The following is a 15,908-nucleotide window of genomic DNA, read 5'->3' as shown; positions in this document are numbered from 1 at the left end:
TGCTCCAAAAACTACATGTCTTAGACTGAGTATTACAAATTCAAATCTTTTAAAAGATACAAGTTACTGTCCGATTTTGTCATAATCTCCGATAAAACTTTTATTTTCAAACCAAATGCCATTTTTTGATGATATTTCATTTATTAAGAAAGTGACAACATAAGTGTTTCCTTTAACATTTAATCTATAAATTGTTTGCCTGCCGAATCAATGTGCACGCAACTGCGTGTTAGCGTATAGGGAGCTACGCGTCTGTTAAGTCACGTACTTAACAGCGTAACGGGTATTTGAAAAATTATCAGAAGTGAAGTAAGTAGACAATAGTAGAGCATTGACTTGATATATCAACGATACAAGGATTCGACCCGAAACGGGAAAAAAGCTCTTCTATCAAGAAAAAGTTATTTTCAATTGTTGTTATTTTGTTATTGTTATTTATTTTATTTTGGGTAAATATCCCTTTCAAAAGGCCTCATATCTGGCTGAGAAATATACATCACAATGAACATGATGAAATGCACATCTTTTGTTGAAACCAATAGATGGTGAACGAATGCGTTTAATATCAACAATAAGCATAACACATAATGATTTATAGGTTTTAAAGTAAAAATATTAACAAGTGAAATACGTTTTTCCAACAATTGTAAAAGAAATAAGTTCGAGTCGTTCCACGCTTCGTTGTATAGAACTTTAAGCATTGTCTATAAAATAACTTGGTGTAGCTTCAATTCATTGTCGTTTAAACTGCCAATTTTTGATAGGTCTAGCCGAGAGGTTGACATTCCAAAAAATTGTCACCCGCTCAGCCATGTAATAGAGTAAATTAACACCTCGTATTAGCCAATCAAAGTATGGCATTTTTACATGAAGTATTATAATACTTTAATATTACACTTTTTTTATATCAGTTACCAAAATTCATTGCCTAAATTGTTCATTGTTCATGTCAGTGTTTCCTTATATATTATGTTTCATTGCTCATGTGTTGTTTCCGAATATTTTAGCCACTCGTCTTGAGCCTACCCATTTGATCCGATAACACTCCATACAGCAATAAAATTATACTTTTATTGCCATTCATAACTCTTAACAGACCAATTAACAGACCGGGTTTTATACATCCGACCCATTTACAGACCAGGATTTAAATAAAGATTGATTTATGTCACCAAAATAGAGATTTTTGGTGTAGATTTTTCACACAATGATATCAATTTGGTTGACAAACATAATGCCAGTCTTTGTGCGATGTTCAACATATCGCATGCAAGTTAATTCAACCAACGTGTCTTTTTGTGTACATTTTGTGTGTGTAAAGTGTGTCTAAATTTATTGATGAGTAACACGCATTTTCATTTAATAGATCGTACATCGAAGCTAGACAAATAATAATTTAACCACTGGATTCAGTACATTGAATTGTTGTGTTAGACATGAATAATTTTTATGATAAACATATATTTAAAAAGTTATACAATGAAACATGCAGAATTTTCAATGATTTCCTCGATAAATCCTGATTAGCCAACCCGATTAACAGACCAACCGCCGATATAGCCACATACTCAAGATAAATTAACCGACCAATATCTCGGTTAGCCGAGTGTCGGCCGTGCTTCCGTTCATATTAATATAATAGATAATAGTAAAACATGGAGTTTGGTGTTAACATTTTACCCGAGTACCACGGTAGTTAACAATTGAGCTCTTCAACTTCAAAACTTCGAAAATTTGATTGACCTTTCAAGTCAGCAAGCAATGAGAGCATTTCACCAATTGAAATATCGTGGCAAAAAAGAATTGTATTTTAAATATCTGATATTTCTTTAACACCGTCACCTTCAAAGACGTTACTTACTAATTAAACTGTGTCACCATCAATCAAAGATTGAAACGCTTCAAGCTCCAGTCGTGAACTGTTTCATTTAAAGGAGTGTCAATTATACAGTATTTAATGTCACTGCATTATATTGACATATGATGTTAAGCCTGACCCAATGAATTGCAAATATGTCCTAAGCATCATAGAAATGTTTCGACATGTCTATCATAAATGTACAGCCCATATCACTATCACTAGGCTGTATCTGTATCGTATACAGTTATCGCTTTACAGATAAGCTCACTGCCGGACTATTTGTTGTGTATTTCTGTTGACGACTGCTGTATGAACCTGCGTTACCTTGAACTTTGTATTGCAGTCGCATTCCTATAACATATTGACATAATGTGAACTATAGATTTATTTACGTTCAATTTGTTTTCATTCTTTTCGTTACAGCAATATGAAGTAACCCATTTTCTGCTAACATACAAAAATGAACAATTGGATTAACTCTTTTTTTTGTTTACGTCGCCAATAATAGAGTTCAAAACTTGAACGGGCACATCTGTAAAACATACTCACAACCATGCAACAATGTCAATATCAAGATATTCATATTCAGTGAATGTCAAGTTCAGTTTAAAATTCTGAAGCGTAGGACACATCATACAGTTTTGTTTTAAAAGAACAATGTTTTGTGATTTATATTTACTGTTGAAATTAGCTGTTATATGTTTTGTTATAATAAATAATTATTTACTTTATGCGATGTATTATGATTAAAGTCATAAGAAACGAGTTACCGGTGAAAAATAATGTTCTTCCAATTCTTGAACCAATGCATACAAACATCATAAAAGCAAGGAAATTGAGCACGTGTTTAACATGTTAATTCAGATAATAGTTTATTTTAAGGACATCCATGCGTATTGCGATCACCGGATTTTTACGAGATGGGTCACACTGAAGTCACTTTGAATACGGAAAATATGTCGGGGGAATTGCTTCCTGGAAAGAAGCAAATAAAATAAAGTTAACTTCTTCTAAATATGAATAAATTAAAGAATTTTCTTCAGAAAAAAGAATATATACAGAAGTTTTATAATGAAAACTATCCATTGAGTTATATAAAAACATATGCATTATTTTTTTTAATGTGAGGTTTCTTATGACTTTAACCATGCGATATTCTTTTCTGCGAACTTTTCAGTTGAATGTGTGATTTTAATATTATAATGCACTACGCGGACCTCTAAGGATTTGAAATAAAAAAAGAGTAATAGCCCACTGAACATAAAAGCTCGCATTACACATGTTTCTCATCCTTGTACACATATGCTGATATTTAAAGACACTAAACGGTTATTTTCTATAAACCTGTTAGTTTTGATATATAATAAACGACTTGTCATGATATTTTGAATAATTTGAAAAGTATTATGTCCAATTAAATCTACACACAAAAACCATTATTGTACTCAACATGCAAAAGTTACAACTGTTAAAAAAAAATCTTTAATTATTAATAATTTTCAAAAATAAAACCAACTGGAAAAGGTTTGGAGAAATTACTCCTTAATTCAAGTTGAAATGTAGCAGTTAATTAACATACTTGAAAGCAAGAACATTTATTTATTAATTGCAGAAATAAATTCTCAGTAATATAAAAAATGTTTTTTTTTATATAGAATCGCTAATAATATTTGATACATGTTTACATAATATTGAAATTGAGGAGAAAATATGTCAAAAAAACAACAACCCGACCAAGAAATAACGGACGTCGCACTAAACTTGGCATCAAATAAATGACCTAAATTAAAAAAAAAAGCATACAAGACTTACAAAGGCCAAATGTATAATGAATGTATAATTACACACAATATTATATATTGTTCTTCTAGTTAATGGTGGCTGGAGTACATGGTCTCAATGGAGCGGCTGCTTCTGTGGAATTCAACTATTTCGAACATGAGATTGCAAAAATCCGGCACCTTAATATGGAGGACGATTTTGCGAAGAGCATTCCGCAGAAAAAAAGGAATGTAGTTCTTACTGTTATTCAAGTAAGTATCAATAATTAACTCGTTTGTTTGAAACATTTTAAAAAACATTGAAGGAATGCGACTTTTTTTATTTCACGTTTCTTAGAAAATCCGAGACAATGCGTACTATTTACAGTTTTATAAAATTTGGTCGACATAATCTCCATGCAAAATGAAACAAAATGTCGTTTTACAAAATAGGGGTCCATGCTCTCGTTTTTAAATTAAATCAGTTTGAATGACAAAAATCTGTCGAAAAATGCATTTTTTCCCGATATGTCATAGGTTGACGTCTCGAAAATCACATTTTACGTTAGCAACGTCATTACCTCCCCTCTAACTGTATCGTATGCCCTTAAACGTAAAAAGGCTAAAAAATGATTGCTATTAAAAAATATTTCTTTTTCATTGCTAGTAGAGTAGTAGGAGCACAATTTAAGTTATACGAAACAAATCAACTGCACATTCATTATCGAATTTACTTCTTGCAAGAGGATAATTGTTTTGGCTTCTATTTAACTTCATTTCTGTTAAAAAGATGTTGTTTCTCTTTTTAAACATCCGTAGCCTTCAAATAATTCGCAAGGAATATTGAACATACCCAATAAAATGGTCTGTTGAGACTGTACTTCGACATGAAACTTACCGAAGTTATTTGATGATAGACAATTTACCACAAAGTGTTTTCAGGGTATTGCATCTCGCGTTTTTACAATTTTGTTTGGTGTCATTAAGATCTGAGTGTTTGTGTAGGTTTATTCATAAATATCCTAGCTTTCCTGGATAGACAGGTTTCTTACTCACTTCGCTGGTATTTAGTCATTTTGTATTTTTTCATTATATTAACCAATTTATATAAAATTTTGAATTCACTGATCAACACACTGAACCAATTATTTTAGAACTTTTTGCTCCTTCTTTTCTACTGTTTTAGATATATTTTATATTTATTTGTTATGAAAATTAAATTATCTAAATAATGATGCCAGTACAATGCTTTTTTATATATATAGTAATTTTTTTTAAAATAAATTGTAGTATAGTGATACTATGGTTATTTAATATTTACCTAACTATGTATGTATACTGACGCATACAAGCTTTAATTCCTATACGAGCTTTTTAATATAATTAATTATACCGGAGATATATACGATTTACTAGCTTTCAAATAATCATCATACATATGAAAGTATTTACTTTGCTGAACGTAATTATTGTTTTTGCTGGTTTGTTTTGTTACTTTACTTTACTGTACGTTAATCATATTTAAAATCATTTAGTTTGTAACAACACTTATACATATACATAGATGTATATTGAAAGAGAGAACTTTAGTATTAAGTAGTAATTATATATGTTTTATTGTACTTTGTTAACCATTATCTTGCAATGATCTTAAGTAATATTTGAAAATAAAAACCGCACATTTCTTTGTTATATGATTTATGATACAAGTTAACATTGTCACCTGGAATATGGCTATACAATTGATAAAGAGCAACAAAACGCATTTCATATTCGTTCAATATTCAAACTGTTATCTTTTTAAGATAGACACACGTACAAACAATTAAAGTTTTATTAAAATATTTCAGTGATTTCACTTTGCTTCATGCATGTCTCCCTAATATATCTTTTAATCTTTAATGTTCTTTACAAGTTTTTGCATGAATGGTCGGCCTAGTTATATAAAGTAAGGTTTACAGTACAGACCAAGAGCCAATTCACTAGAGACCTTCAGGAGGATCACAAGCACCATTTTTATCGATTTCTTTGCTAGATGTAAATAATTCTCCATCTGTACATTGAAGACCACATTAGCTTGGATATATATATGGGTTCATTAAACTGGTTCTCGACTGACGTCTACACTGATATTAATATGTATTTGCATGCAGAGTATATATGGTAAGGAAAGCTAACATATATTTGACAACGTAAATTAAGTAGAAAAATAAAAATTGGTTAAAAGGATCAGTATTTTTTTTTTAAACTTTCTGTTTCATCGTCCTTATTATTCAAATTGTATACCAAAACGAATAGAAACTTAGATATACGAAACACTTATTTAGTTAGCAAACGTCTCAATTCAGAAGATGCGTTACAAAAAAATGGACAATTCACATTTTTTTCTTTAAACAGGGACTACACATACACATTTGAAACTGTATAGTGAGTTGCCAACAGATGTCATTGTAAATGGTATGCATGTTTTAGATTTTATCGAAAGACATGTATGTGTTACTTTAAAATTATTACACCAGGGTTTTCGATATCACAAACTAGTCAACACATTTACTAAATTTTATCATCGGTATAAAGACATCATTCGTAAATATAGCTCAACATGCAGACTTCTAATACGTTCAGGTATTTCGCATCCAATTTGTTATGGAAATATTCTTTATAAAGCACAAAGGTGTCAGTATTCACCTCAGAAACTTACAAAACCTTTGAATAGACTTATTACGAAGGGAGATAATTACGATACTGTTGTCAAGTCATTAAAGATTGCATATTTTGGCATTAATATTGAGTCACTGATAAGGTCTTTGCATCGGAACTAAACACATGTATTCTAAAACAGTTGTTGGCATGACACGGATTCTGTTCTTCTCATATATGTTATGATGATATGATACTAAACCTCTAACGGGAAGGATTGTGCCTGATGTTCATATGATGAAATCATAATCTTTCAGTCAGTTTAATTGAAGTTTGGAGCTCGCATGTCATTTAACTGCTACATGTAGTAGTCTGTTGTTATTTATTTATTATTGTAATTTTGTTTATTTTCTTTGGTTACATCTTCTGACATCAGACTCGGACTTCTCTTGAACTGGATTTTAATGTGCGTATTGTTATGCGTGTACTTTTCTACATTGGTTAGATGTATAGGCGGAGGGTTGAGATCTCACAAACATGTTTAACTCCGCCGCATGTTTGCGCCTGTCCCAAGTCAGGAGCCTCTGGCCTTTGTTAGTCTTGTATTATTTTAATTTTAGTTTCTTGTGTACAATTTGGATATTAGTATGGCGTTCATTATCACTGGACTAGTATATATTTGTTTAAGGGCCAGCTGAAGGACGCCTCCAGGTGCGGGAATTTCTCGCTACATTGCAGACCTGTTGGTGACCTTCTGCTGTTGTTTTTTTATTTGGTTGGGTTGTTGTCTCTTTGACACATTCCTCATTTCCATTCTCAATGTTATGGATTGATGTATCAATTGTTTACATAAGTAATTCAATACAATCAAATTTAAATCATCAAGCAAAGATAATCATTAAGATAAACTACATCAATTTTCAGTGTATTTCACATGTTTCAATTAACAGTGTTCTGTACTATTTAGTTTGGTACCAACGACCAATGATTCAAAGACAAATCTGGAATGACACTCATTGTACAACTTTTGTGATCGCACAATTCTTATTGATCGATATAGACCAGTTAAGGACAGAGAAAGGTGACTTAAAAGTTCTGGGTTAAACATGTTTTTGAGATCTTCATCATGTACATATACTATTTTTATGATTAAAGAATTTGTAATATATTAACATGATGAAGATCTCAAAAACATGTTTAACCCCGACGCATTTTTGCGCCCGTCCCAAGTCAGGAGATTCTGGCTTTTGTTTGTCTTGTATTATTTTTAATATTAGTTTCTTATGTATATTTTAGAGTTCATGATGTCGTCCATTACCACTGAAATAGTATCTGTATTTGTTAAGGGGCCAGTAGAAGGACGCCTCCGAGTGCGGGAGTTTTTCGCTGCATTGAAGACCTATTGGTGACCTTCTGCTGTTGTCTGTTCTATGGTAGGATTGTTGTCTCTTTGACACATTCTCAATTTCTCAATTTTTAAAACAGTTCTATAAAATGTTATATCAAGTTCCCATCATCTTTGACTGACAGATTTATGTATGGGCAAGTTATGATATACACACACCATACAGATGGAGTTGTGAAGACTTATCTGTATATTGATATTTTAAGGTGAACTAAAACATTATTCTACATTATATTGTCATGCTGTTTAAAAAACACAAGAAAAAAGATAAAATAAATAAACTTTTTCCAAGGTAGCACTGCTAAACCATATTGCAAAAGTTCATGAATTGAAAGATTAAATCAACTACGGTCAAGATATACAATACAAATACCAGCTGGAATTATTCTATAAAGCTACATCAAATTTTCCTAAAATATGCTTCAGGTAACATATGCATGTACGTACTGGAGTGTTTTTATGTTTTTATTGCTCCCGCCTTGGTGACGGAGAAAGAAACACGGGTTACCCTTGTAAAATACCAATTGATTAAAAGCAAACATATTGAATCCATTATCTTGCTATATGGTATGGTTGTGTTTGTTCCTACTCATGAGTTTGCTTGGCAGTGTTTGTCGATTTTGATTGTCTTTTTCTGTTGTATTTCAACATTTGTTTACGATACATTGTTCTATCTAAACTTAAGGCTACAGTAATTTTTCAATGTTGAATAATAAAGGCAACAGTAGTAACCCGATGTTCAAATATCAATTATCTATTAAAGAAAAAAACAAAGACTTGCATCAACGTAAAAAAGGATTAAGACCGGTTGTACTGACATGAATGTGAAGTTAGCAGCCGGTTCGTTATTCGATATACGATATTGAATATCCATCCAGCTGCTAGCAGTCGGTTCAATATTCAAATTTGGTTGAAAATCATAAAAAAATATAATATTTGCTAACATTGAGAGCATGGTTTGCATTGCTGAACATGCTGAAAGGAGCGAAAATATACGTAGGAATGTTGTCTTAAACTCTCGTTGTCCTCGAATATACACCCTCATCAATGTAAGTTGCATATTTGTCTTTATATATATATTATAGATTTTTGTCAGTAAAACGACATCAATTTTATATCTATTATTTCTGGAAACAAAAACAAAAAAACGATAACTCTAGAAACATTTTTACATTACAAATAAAAATATATATGGAAAGCCAAAAAAAGCAATATACAGTGAAAACATACTTGATCCCGCTTAAGTGACGGTGAGAACCCCTTATTATCTCAATGTCCATAACATTCAAAGAAGTCATAGACTCTGTATATATAAAGATTGTATCAAAAGGATATCTACGGAAGGCTTTGATTGTCACTTTTCAGTTAAAAATGTCAAAATTTCAGGACAAAGGGTATAGGGCAATGGTGAGAGCCCAAATGTTTCTTAATCTGCATTATATTAAGCAGAAAGTTAGTTAATATGTAGATACAAACGTGACGAAAAGGAATTTGGATACACTTCCTGACTTCTATATTTACGGAGGGTCCAAAGTACCAGTTGGATATTCAAAATAAAGAGCGAAAACCTACCTGAGACCGCATAAGTGACTGTGTGACCCACCTATTATCTCAATGTCCATTAAATTCGACGAAAGGAATTTGGGTACACTTGCAAATTCCTTTTAGTCATGTTTGTATCTACCTATTAACGAAAAGTCTACAAAGTATTAGACAGATTGAGAGATCAGGGGATTCTCAGCATTGCCCTGTGCCCTTTGTCCTAAAATTTTGACAATTTTAGCTGGAAAATGACAATATAAGCCCTCCATAGATATCGAAGATGACATTGTTCTGGGAAATCCTTTATATATATTTACTTGAATTTATATTTTCCATAAATATTTCTATTTGTATGTTTAGATGGTTATAGAGTTATATGGATTTTTTTTTCTTTTTTTTTCTTTCAGAAATATGATATATAAAACACATCTTTGAAGTCGTTTTATTCATTGATAAAATCTATATTACATAAAGACAAATACATGTATGTAAACTTAGAAACGGGTTTATATTCGAGGACCACGATAATTTACGACAGCTTAAAGTTCCTACGTATCTTATCAGTCCCCTTAACTATAGCTATTATGAACCAAAAACAGAAATCTGAGCATGTGGCGTTTTATTAGATTAACATGTATTAATGATAAACTGGACTGCTGCTGATATCATTGCAAAATACTTCATATGTATGATTTCTCAACAAATGTACAACGCATTGTTATGTTAATTAAATTACGTTTCTGTATACATTTGTTCAACTAAGGTGATAGCAGATAGATTGACATATAAAATGACATATAAACAAATAAATACAAATGTAAGACAGTATAACAGATCAGATGTTGAATAACGTAAGATATATATGCTCTTTTGTGATTTTTTTTTCATTTAATGATGGGAGGATCGCAAATAGCAAACATGATCTGCAAATATATTTTAAAGATGGTCTCAATTGTTTTACAGGAGTTACCGCATGGACCGTTCCGGAGCTAAATACCATTGTTCGATCAGTTGGTTGTAAACGTTATTGAAACAACAATACACAAAGATAAAACAAAACAGCGCATGCGGCAACAATGCCAGATCTTCAAATACGTACTGTGATGTATTATGTCGAAAAAATATTTTTGGAATTATTGTCTTCAATATAGGGACACTTTTATTAAACAAATATATTTATGATTGAACTAAACCACACCTTGCTAACAACCTCTGTATGTTTAAAGATTGCTACAAGTGCTGCTAATGATTTCAATGTTCGATGTGTTTGCTATGCAACTGATTTAGACCCCTATGAGACAGATTTTAAAGTTTAAATGTTTATATTTTCCAGCTAAAACTGGTTCTGAAGTTTAACATGTCTTTTCTTGTTTGTGCTTGAATACACACGCATTATATTAATTTTGATAGTTTTCATACTCCAATAAGCTGTTTAAATGTTATAATTACTATTTGAACGTAGAACAACGCAGATATATGTTCATATTCTATTTAACCCAATAGGCAAATTATTACAACCGGTCATTTCTTTTAAAGTATGTCGATTGAACGTACAACACGAATAGATGTTAATGAAAATAATGCAGCCAATATTTGATGAACCGAAGTAAGATTAAGTAAACGGAACTGTTATTGACAAAGTCGCTTTTTCATGTTTTTTTTTTAAATCATAATCAAAACATATACACATGTGTTTTTGTTATACATTGATAACCAAAGATGAATAAGGAGCTATACAATTTGAAAAAGAAGAAGATACTGTTCAGTATGATTCATTGATTATACTCAAACTATAAGAACAATGTGTTATTATGACTGTATTATGAAGGAAAGTACACGCCATACATTGTGTGACATTACAATATCTTATTATTTTTACACATGTTTCTATACAAAATGTTAATTGAAATGTCTGTTTTTAAATATAGAACGAATAGAAAATTTTGTGCATGGAGGTAAACCACAAAATTCAATATTTCACAAAATTCACACATTTTATAAAGACTTTTCTATAAAAATCCACTGTCTTCGAAAAATATAATGTTTCTCAATCCATAACAATCGGTACCAACAACGATAAAAACATTTTTTTAGTACAGATGTTGCAAGTCTCAAACCATGTTTAAACAGCAGTGAATTAATACATTTCTTTCAAAATAATGTCAATTATTTCAAGAGACAATTAAAAACAACTGGTTTTTTTTTGTAATTTGAATCTCATTTTCTCGGAGAGTCCTAATAAAAGAGACAGTAGAAAACCGGAGTTCAAAACTCACCAATCGATTGAGAGAAAACAAATCCGAAATACAAATGAACAACAGGAACTCCGAAGTGCAACAAAATTAAACGCCAACACATATACAAACGCACTGTCTTATTCCTGACTTGGTTCAGGACATTTTAAGAAACCAAACGATAGCTAACAGGGTTATCACGGTTATCATTAGTTGCGTAGATGCAACAGTATTACGAATTTACCCTTGAATAATAAAATATTCTATGCCATTTCAAACTATTTGTATCGGGTCGTAAATGAAATACAATACGGTATTGGCAGTGTTCTATGCATGAGTTGTAAGTTATTTTGTAATGTTCTGCAATGACAGATGATTTACTATGACACCTATAATTAGTGAAGTGGCATCGATGTTATGTGATTTATTTAGAACTCAAAGGAAGTTCCTTCTATTAAGGCAGTCGATTCACAAATAGTAATACCACTATGCAATATGAAAAGTTGTAAGCCTTTTAAACAAATAATCTACTATGCATTTAGATACATTTGGATACTAAGCCCGATAACTATGCATGCTACATGTACTAACTAAAGAATTGACGTTTCTCATTGACAGCATAATTGTATAAACAGAGGTTTCAAACTCGGCGGCTGTTGACATTCCTATGAAACCAACATCTTTTGTCCAACCTTTTATTACTTTCATATGACTTGGTTTCTTTCATACAGCTTCCTCTATCTCATAAAAAATATTAACCTCGATGTTGACCTCAATTTTATAATCTATGACAAACGATACGAATCAAATTTTGAAATTTATATAAGGACCGACATAAGAAACGCAACACTAGATTTTGTGTTTGTTTTTATTTTCTAATATGCATGTTATAAACACATGTATGGACAAAAAATCCATGCATTACTTCTTGTTTGAACGTTAAATTTATAACGTTTGTTTTATTGTAAATACATGTAGTATGTACTGTAACCCTTGTTTTCCCATTATCGGCGTCAAAAGCAATTAACGCCTGTAACAAAAAAAAAACTATAGTCAAAAAGTTCAATACATTTGGTTGGGTGTGTTTTAATTTCTTTGTTATATCTTCTGATTTCTTACAGTGTGATAATGCAGTGTGCTTTAGATAATTTAAATTGGTTTTGAAGTCGATTCTTTGGCATTTCAGTTAATGGGAATAGTTGAAGGGATAAAACTATCTACCATGTCATTTGGCGAATTTGATTAGAAGTTGACGTTGCAAACATAAACATGCCTCGCAAATGAAGTTGCGTTATCAAATTTAATTCTATTGACATTGCGTTGTCACTAAATATTGAACTGGTCATAGATGATCAACAAATTTCGCCTGCCTGTATCAATATCGGAAGGACATAAAGACGGCTTTATGAAGTGATATTGTCTGAATGCAGCATGTTTACGTTTTTCTCCCTGCAATATTATAAAGGGCTTATTCAAATCTGTATTGCTCAGACTTGGGCAGATTGAAGAATTGTTTCACGATAAAAAAACACTTAAAAATAAAATCTATGGGTTTCACATTTCGCTGTAAAGTCTACGTTCTATGTTCAACAGTCTCAAGTAAGTCAGATATTGATTTTTCTAAACAGAAAATATGATAAGCATAAAAAATAGTTATATGAGGACCAATCATGATTTGGAAAAAATAAATAAACACAACGTATCTTGACTCAGTATGTGTTCCCAACCTTGGCAGCAGTTTACATGGACAAATGATTTCCAATTCAAACGATATTCAAGAGCGTGCAGCTGCTACTTCCAGTCTGTTAATATCATGGTTTTATTAGCAAAACATAAACGAATCAGGCAGTTGTGACGGAAGTCCAGTTCTGTCTTATTAAAGGTTAAAGAGTGTATACTAAATATACTAGGTACGATATATTTTTTATCACCGTCGTTGTCGATCTAACACCAACCTAAAAATGTTGTTAGATTAATTTAATTAGTAGGTTTTATTTTCAATTGAAGACAACTATTGTGCATGTCTGCATTTGTTTTCCTGCAAGACCAACGATATTGACATTTTTTCTCAACTCAATCGGTTTATTGAACACGTATGATTTTCTTTTAGTTTTAATTGACGTTTTAAAAATTTACATTGGAGTTCGGTATTCATTACATGTATACTGTTTCATTTGCGGACATGGAATATCATTTATTGTGTCAGAACTAGAGAAAAACTGTTAGCAAACCTTGTACTTTACAAAGTAAATGGATTTTCCATGCCAGTAATACAGACCACAGCTGTACATTAGCTATATTTGTCAAAACCTTGCGAACGGTGAGACGTCAATACTAGTTATCTTCGTAGTTTATTTGTCCCCTTTATCGTTTTTTTTTTAAATTTCGCTGTCACTAATGATGTGTGTTTTAGATGAACAGCGGGTACGGCATACCAACCCCTAATTCTGTTGTCTATCACGAATTTAGATGTTTATAATTAAATATTAACTGAGACAAACCTCGATTACTGCAAACTACTTAGGATTTTCGAACCCCGAAATAGAGCCAGAGCTATATTTAATTATTCATTCTACCTGTTTTTCTTTCCAATGTATACAACTAATATATTTAAAACAAATAAATAACATTTACACATTAAACTTTTTTTTTGTAGATTGCAGTATAAAGACAATAATAGTACAGTGACTTGACATATTAACGATATAAGGAGTCGACCTGAAATGGGGAAATAAGCGGCAGAGCCTCGCATTTTCTCGTTTCTAAACCTAATCCTTTTATCTTTGGAATGCCAAGTCGATGCACTATTATTGTCTATTTTTGGGAAAGAAAAAAAAACAACTTTTAGAACTTTAGTTCATCAATGCTTTTTTAAAATTCGTTCTTTATTTGTCATTTAACATGTTTTGAATTCAGCGTTACTGACGAGTTATTTGTAGATTAATCCTTGTTTCTATAATGAGTTCATTAACAACCACTGAATCGATGAAACTACGAATAAAAATATCTTCCGAAAGGCATATCGGCCCAGTAGTCCACACTTCTGTGTTTACTGAAGTTATCATTAATGTTTGTAGACCGAACAGTCCTTTTCACTCATTAAACATGTTAAATAGGAATAACAGAAAGACGTACAGATGGAACTAGTATAAAGAAAGAAAAAATATTTGAAAACTAACAGTAAAATAATATCTAGCCAAGCCCATTGTTAGTTTTATGATAAAACTAGGTTCAACCAATCATTTTTTTTTCTCAAAACGCATGTACAAATCAAAAATACAGTACTTGAAGTTGTTAGAAAAAAGTTTGTTACAATGTTTTTTGGCGTTTGTATTTGTGTCAGTTCTGTGTTTCTTTTGTTCCGTTTTTTTCCCATTGACAGTTGATATGTTTCCCTCGGCTTTGGTTTATGACATGGATTTGTTTTCGCGTAATCCATAAAAGACTATTGAACAGCGGTAATGTTTTGTTGTCTTCATTCATATGAATTCTTATTATCACAATCAATATAATAAATAGTGTGGCTTATACATGTAAGTCAATGAGAAAAAACAAGTATACACAACAACAAAGGAGAGACACATGTTTTCCTACCCGAGATGCATTTTTTGTAAAATCGCGTTGAGGTGTGAATTTCGATTTTTTTTATTTTTTATTTTCACAGAAACGCTAGTTATGAATTTCCAAATGACGACATCATACAAAGATTGGTATCAGATGACAGATTGAAGTATCAGCTTTTATTTGCCATCAAACTTTAATTAAATATGAACATTTAAATTGGGTGAATCTGACGATTTTTAAAATAATGTTACATTTTATTTAATCTTACCGTCTGTCAAAGTATATTACATTTCGTAAAATATATCACCAATAGTAAACTTTCATAAAAAAAATAGTCGAACAACAAAAAAAAAATACTTAAGAAGTTTTCATATATTTAAGATTGATAGAACATACAAAGCTTTTACAATCCTTTTTATTATACGCATCACATAGAAATTTTCACCTCTAAAAATCATTTAACACTCTCTTTTCCAATTTTTCCAATTCATATGAAATGTTGGGGTTTTCACAATGAATTTAATATGCATTTTCTTCAGTTTTGTAAATAAGAATACAGATTTGTATCAACAGTTGTGTCTATGTGGCTGAATAAGTAAAAAGGCTAAGGTTATATAATTTTTGGGGTGCTTTTTTTTTTATTTTTTTACAAAAAAATGTATTTTGAACCACATTGGAACCCTATGAGAAAAATTCGGAAAAGTATTGTCATTGAAGGAGAACAAGCAAAGTAGCTTAGGTAATGTTATTAAGCCTTTACATGTACATAAAGACATTTTGATGCATTTGAATAAGGGGAAAAAAAGATGCGTGTAATGTTGAATCGTCTTTCGTTAAAACACGCTTCATGGCATTACCTTGACTGGTAAACATATCTATGCTGGAGACAAAAGTCATACAAC

The 15,908-nt window shown here is 31.2% G+C and overlaps 1 protein-coding gene across 1 annotated transcript in view; it reads left to right on the top strand.

The window, feature by feature from the left end:
- Positions 1-15,908, top strand: part of LOC134689944 (uncharacterized) — a 46,540-nt gene that overhangs the window by 13,787 nt on the left and 16,845 nt on the right. The window contains exon 3 of the mRNA XM_063549911.1: positions 3,733-3,894. Within this exon, the coding sequence (XP_063405981.1) occupies positions 3,733-3,894 (162 nt within the window). The remainder of the gene's footprint in view (positions 1-3,732; positions 3,895-15,908) is intronic.

Source organism: Mytilus trossulus, chromosome 11, assembly GCF_036588685.1.
Source record: "Mytilus trossulus isolate FHL-02 chromosome 11, PNRI_Mtr1.1.1.hap1, whole genome shotgun sequence".
Classification (NCBI taxonomy): Eukaryota; Metazoa; Mollusca; class Bivalvia; order Mytilida; family Mytilidae; genus Mytilus; species Mytilus trossulus.
This window is presented reverse-complemented; position numbering and strand designations above follow the sequence as displayed.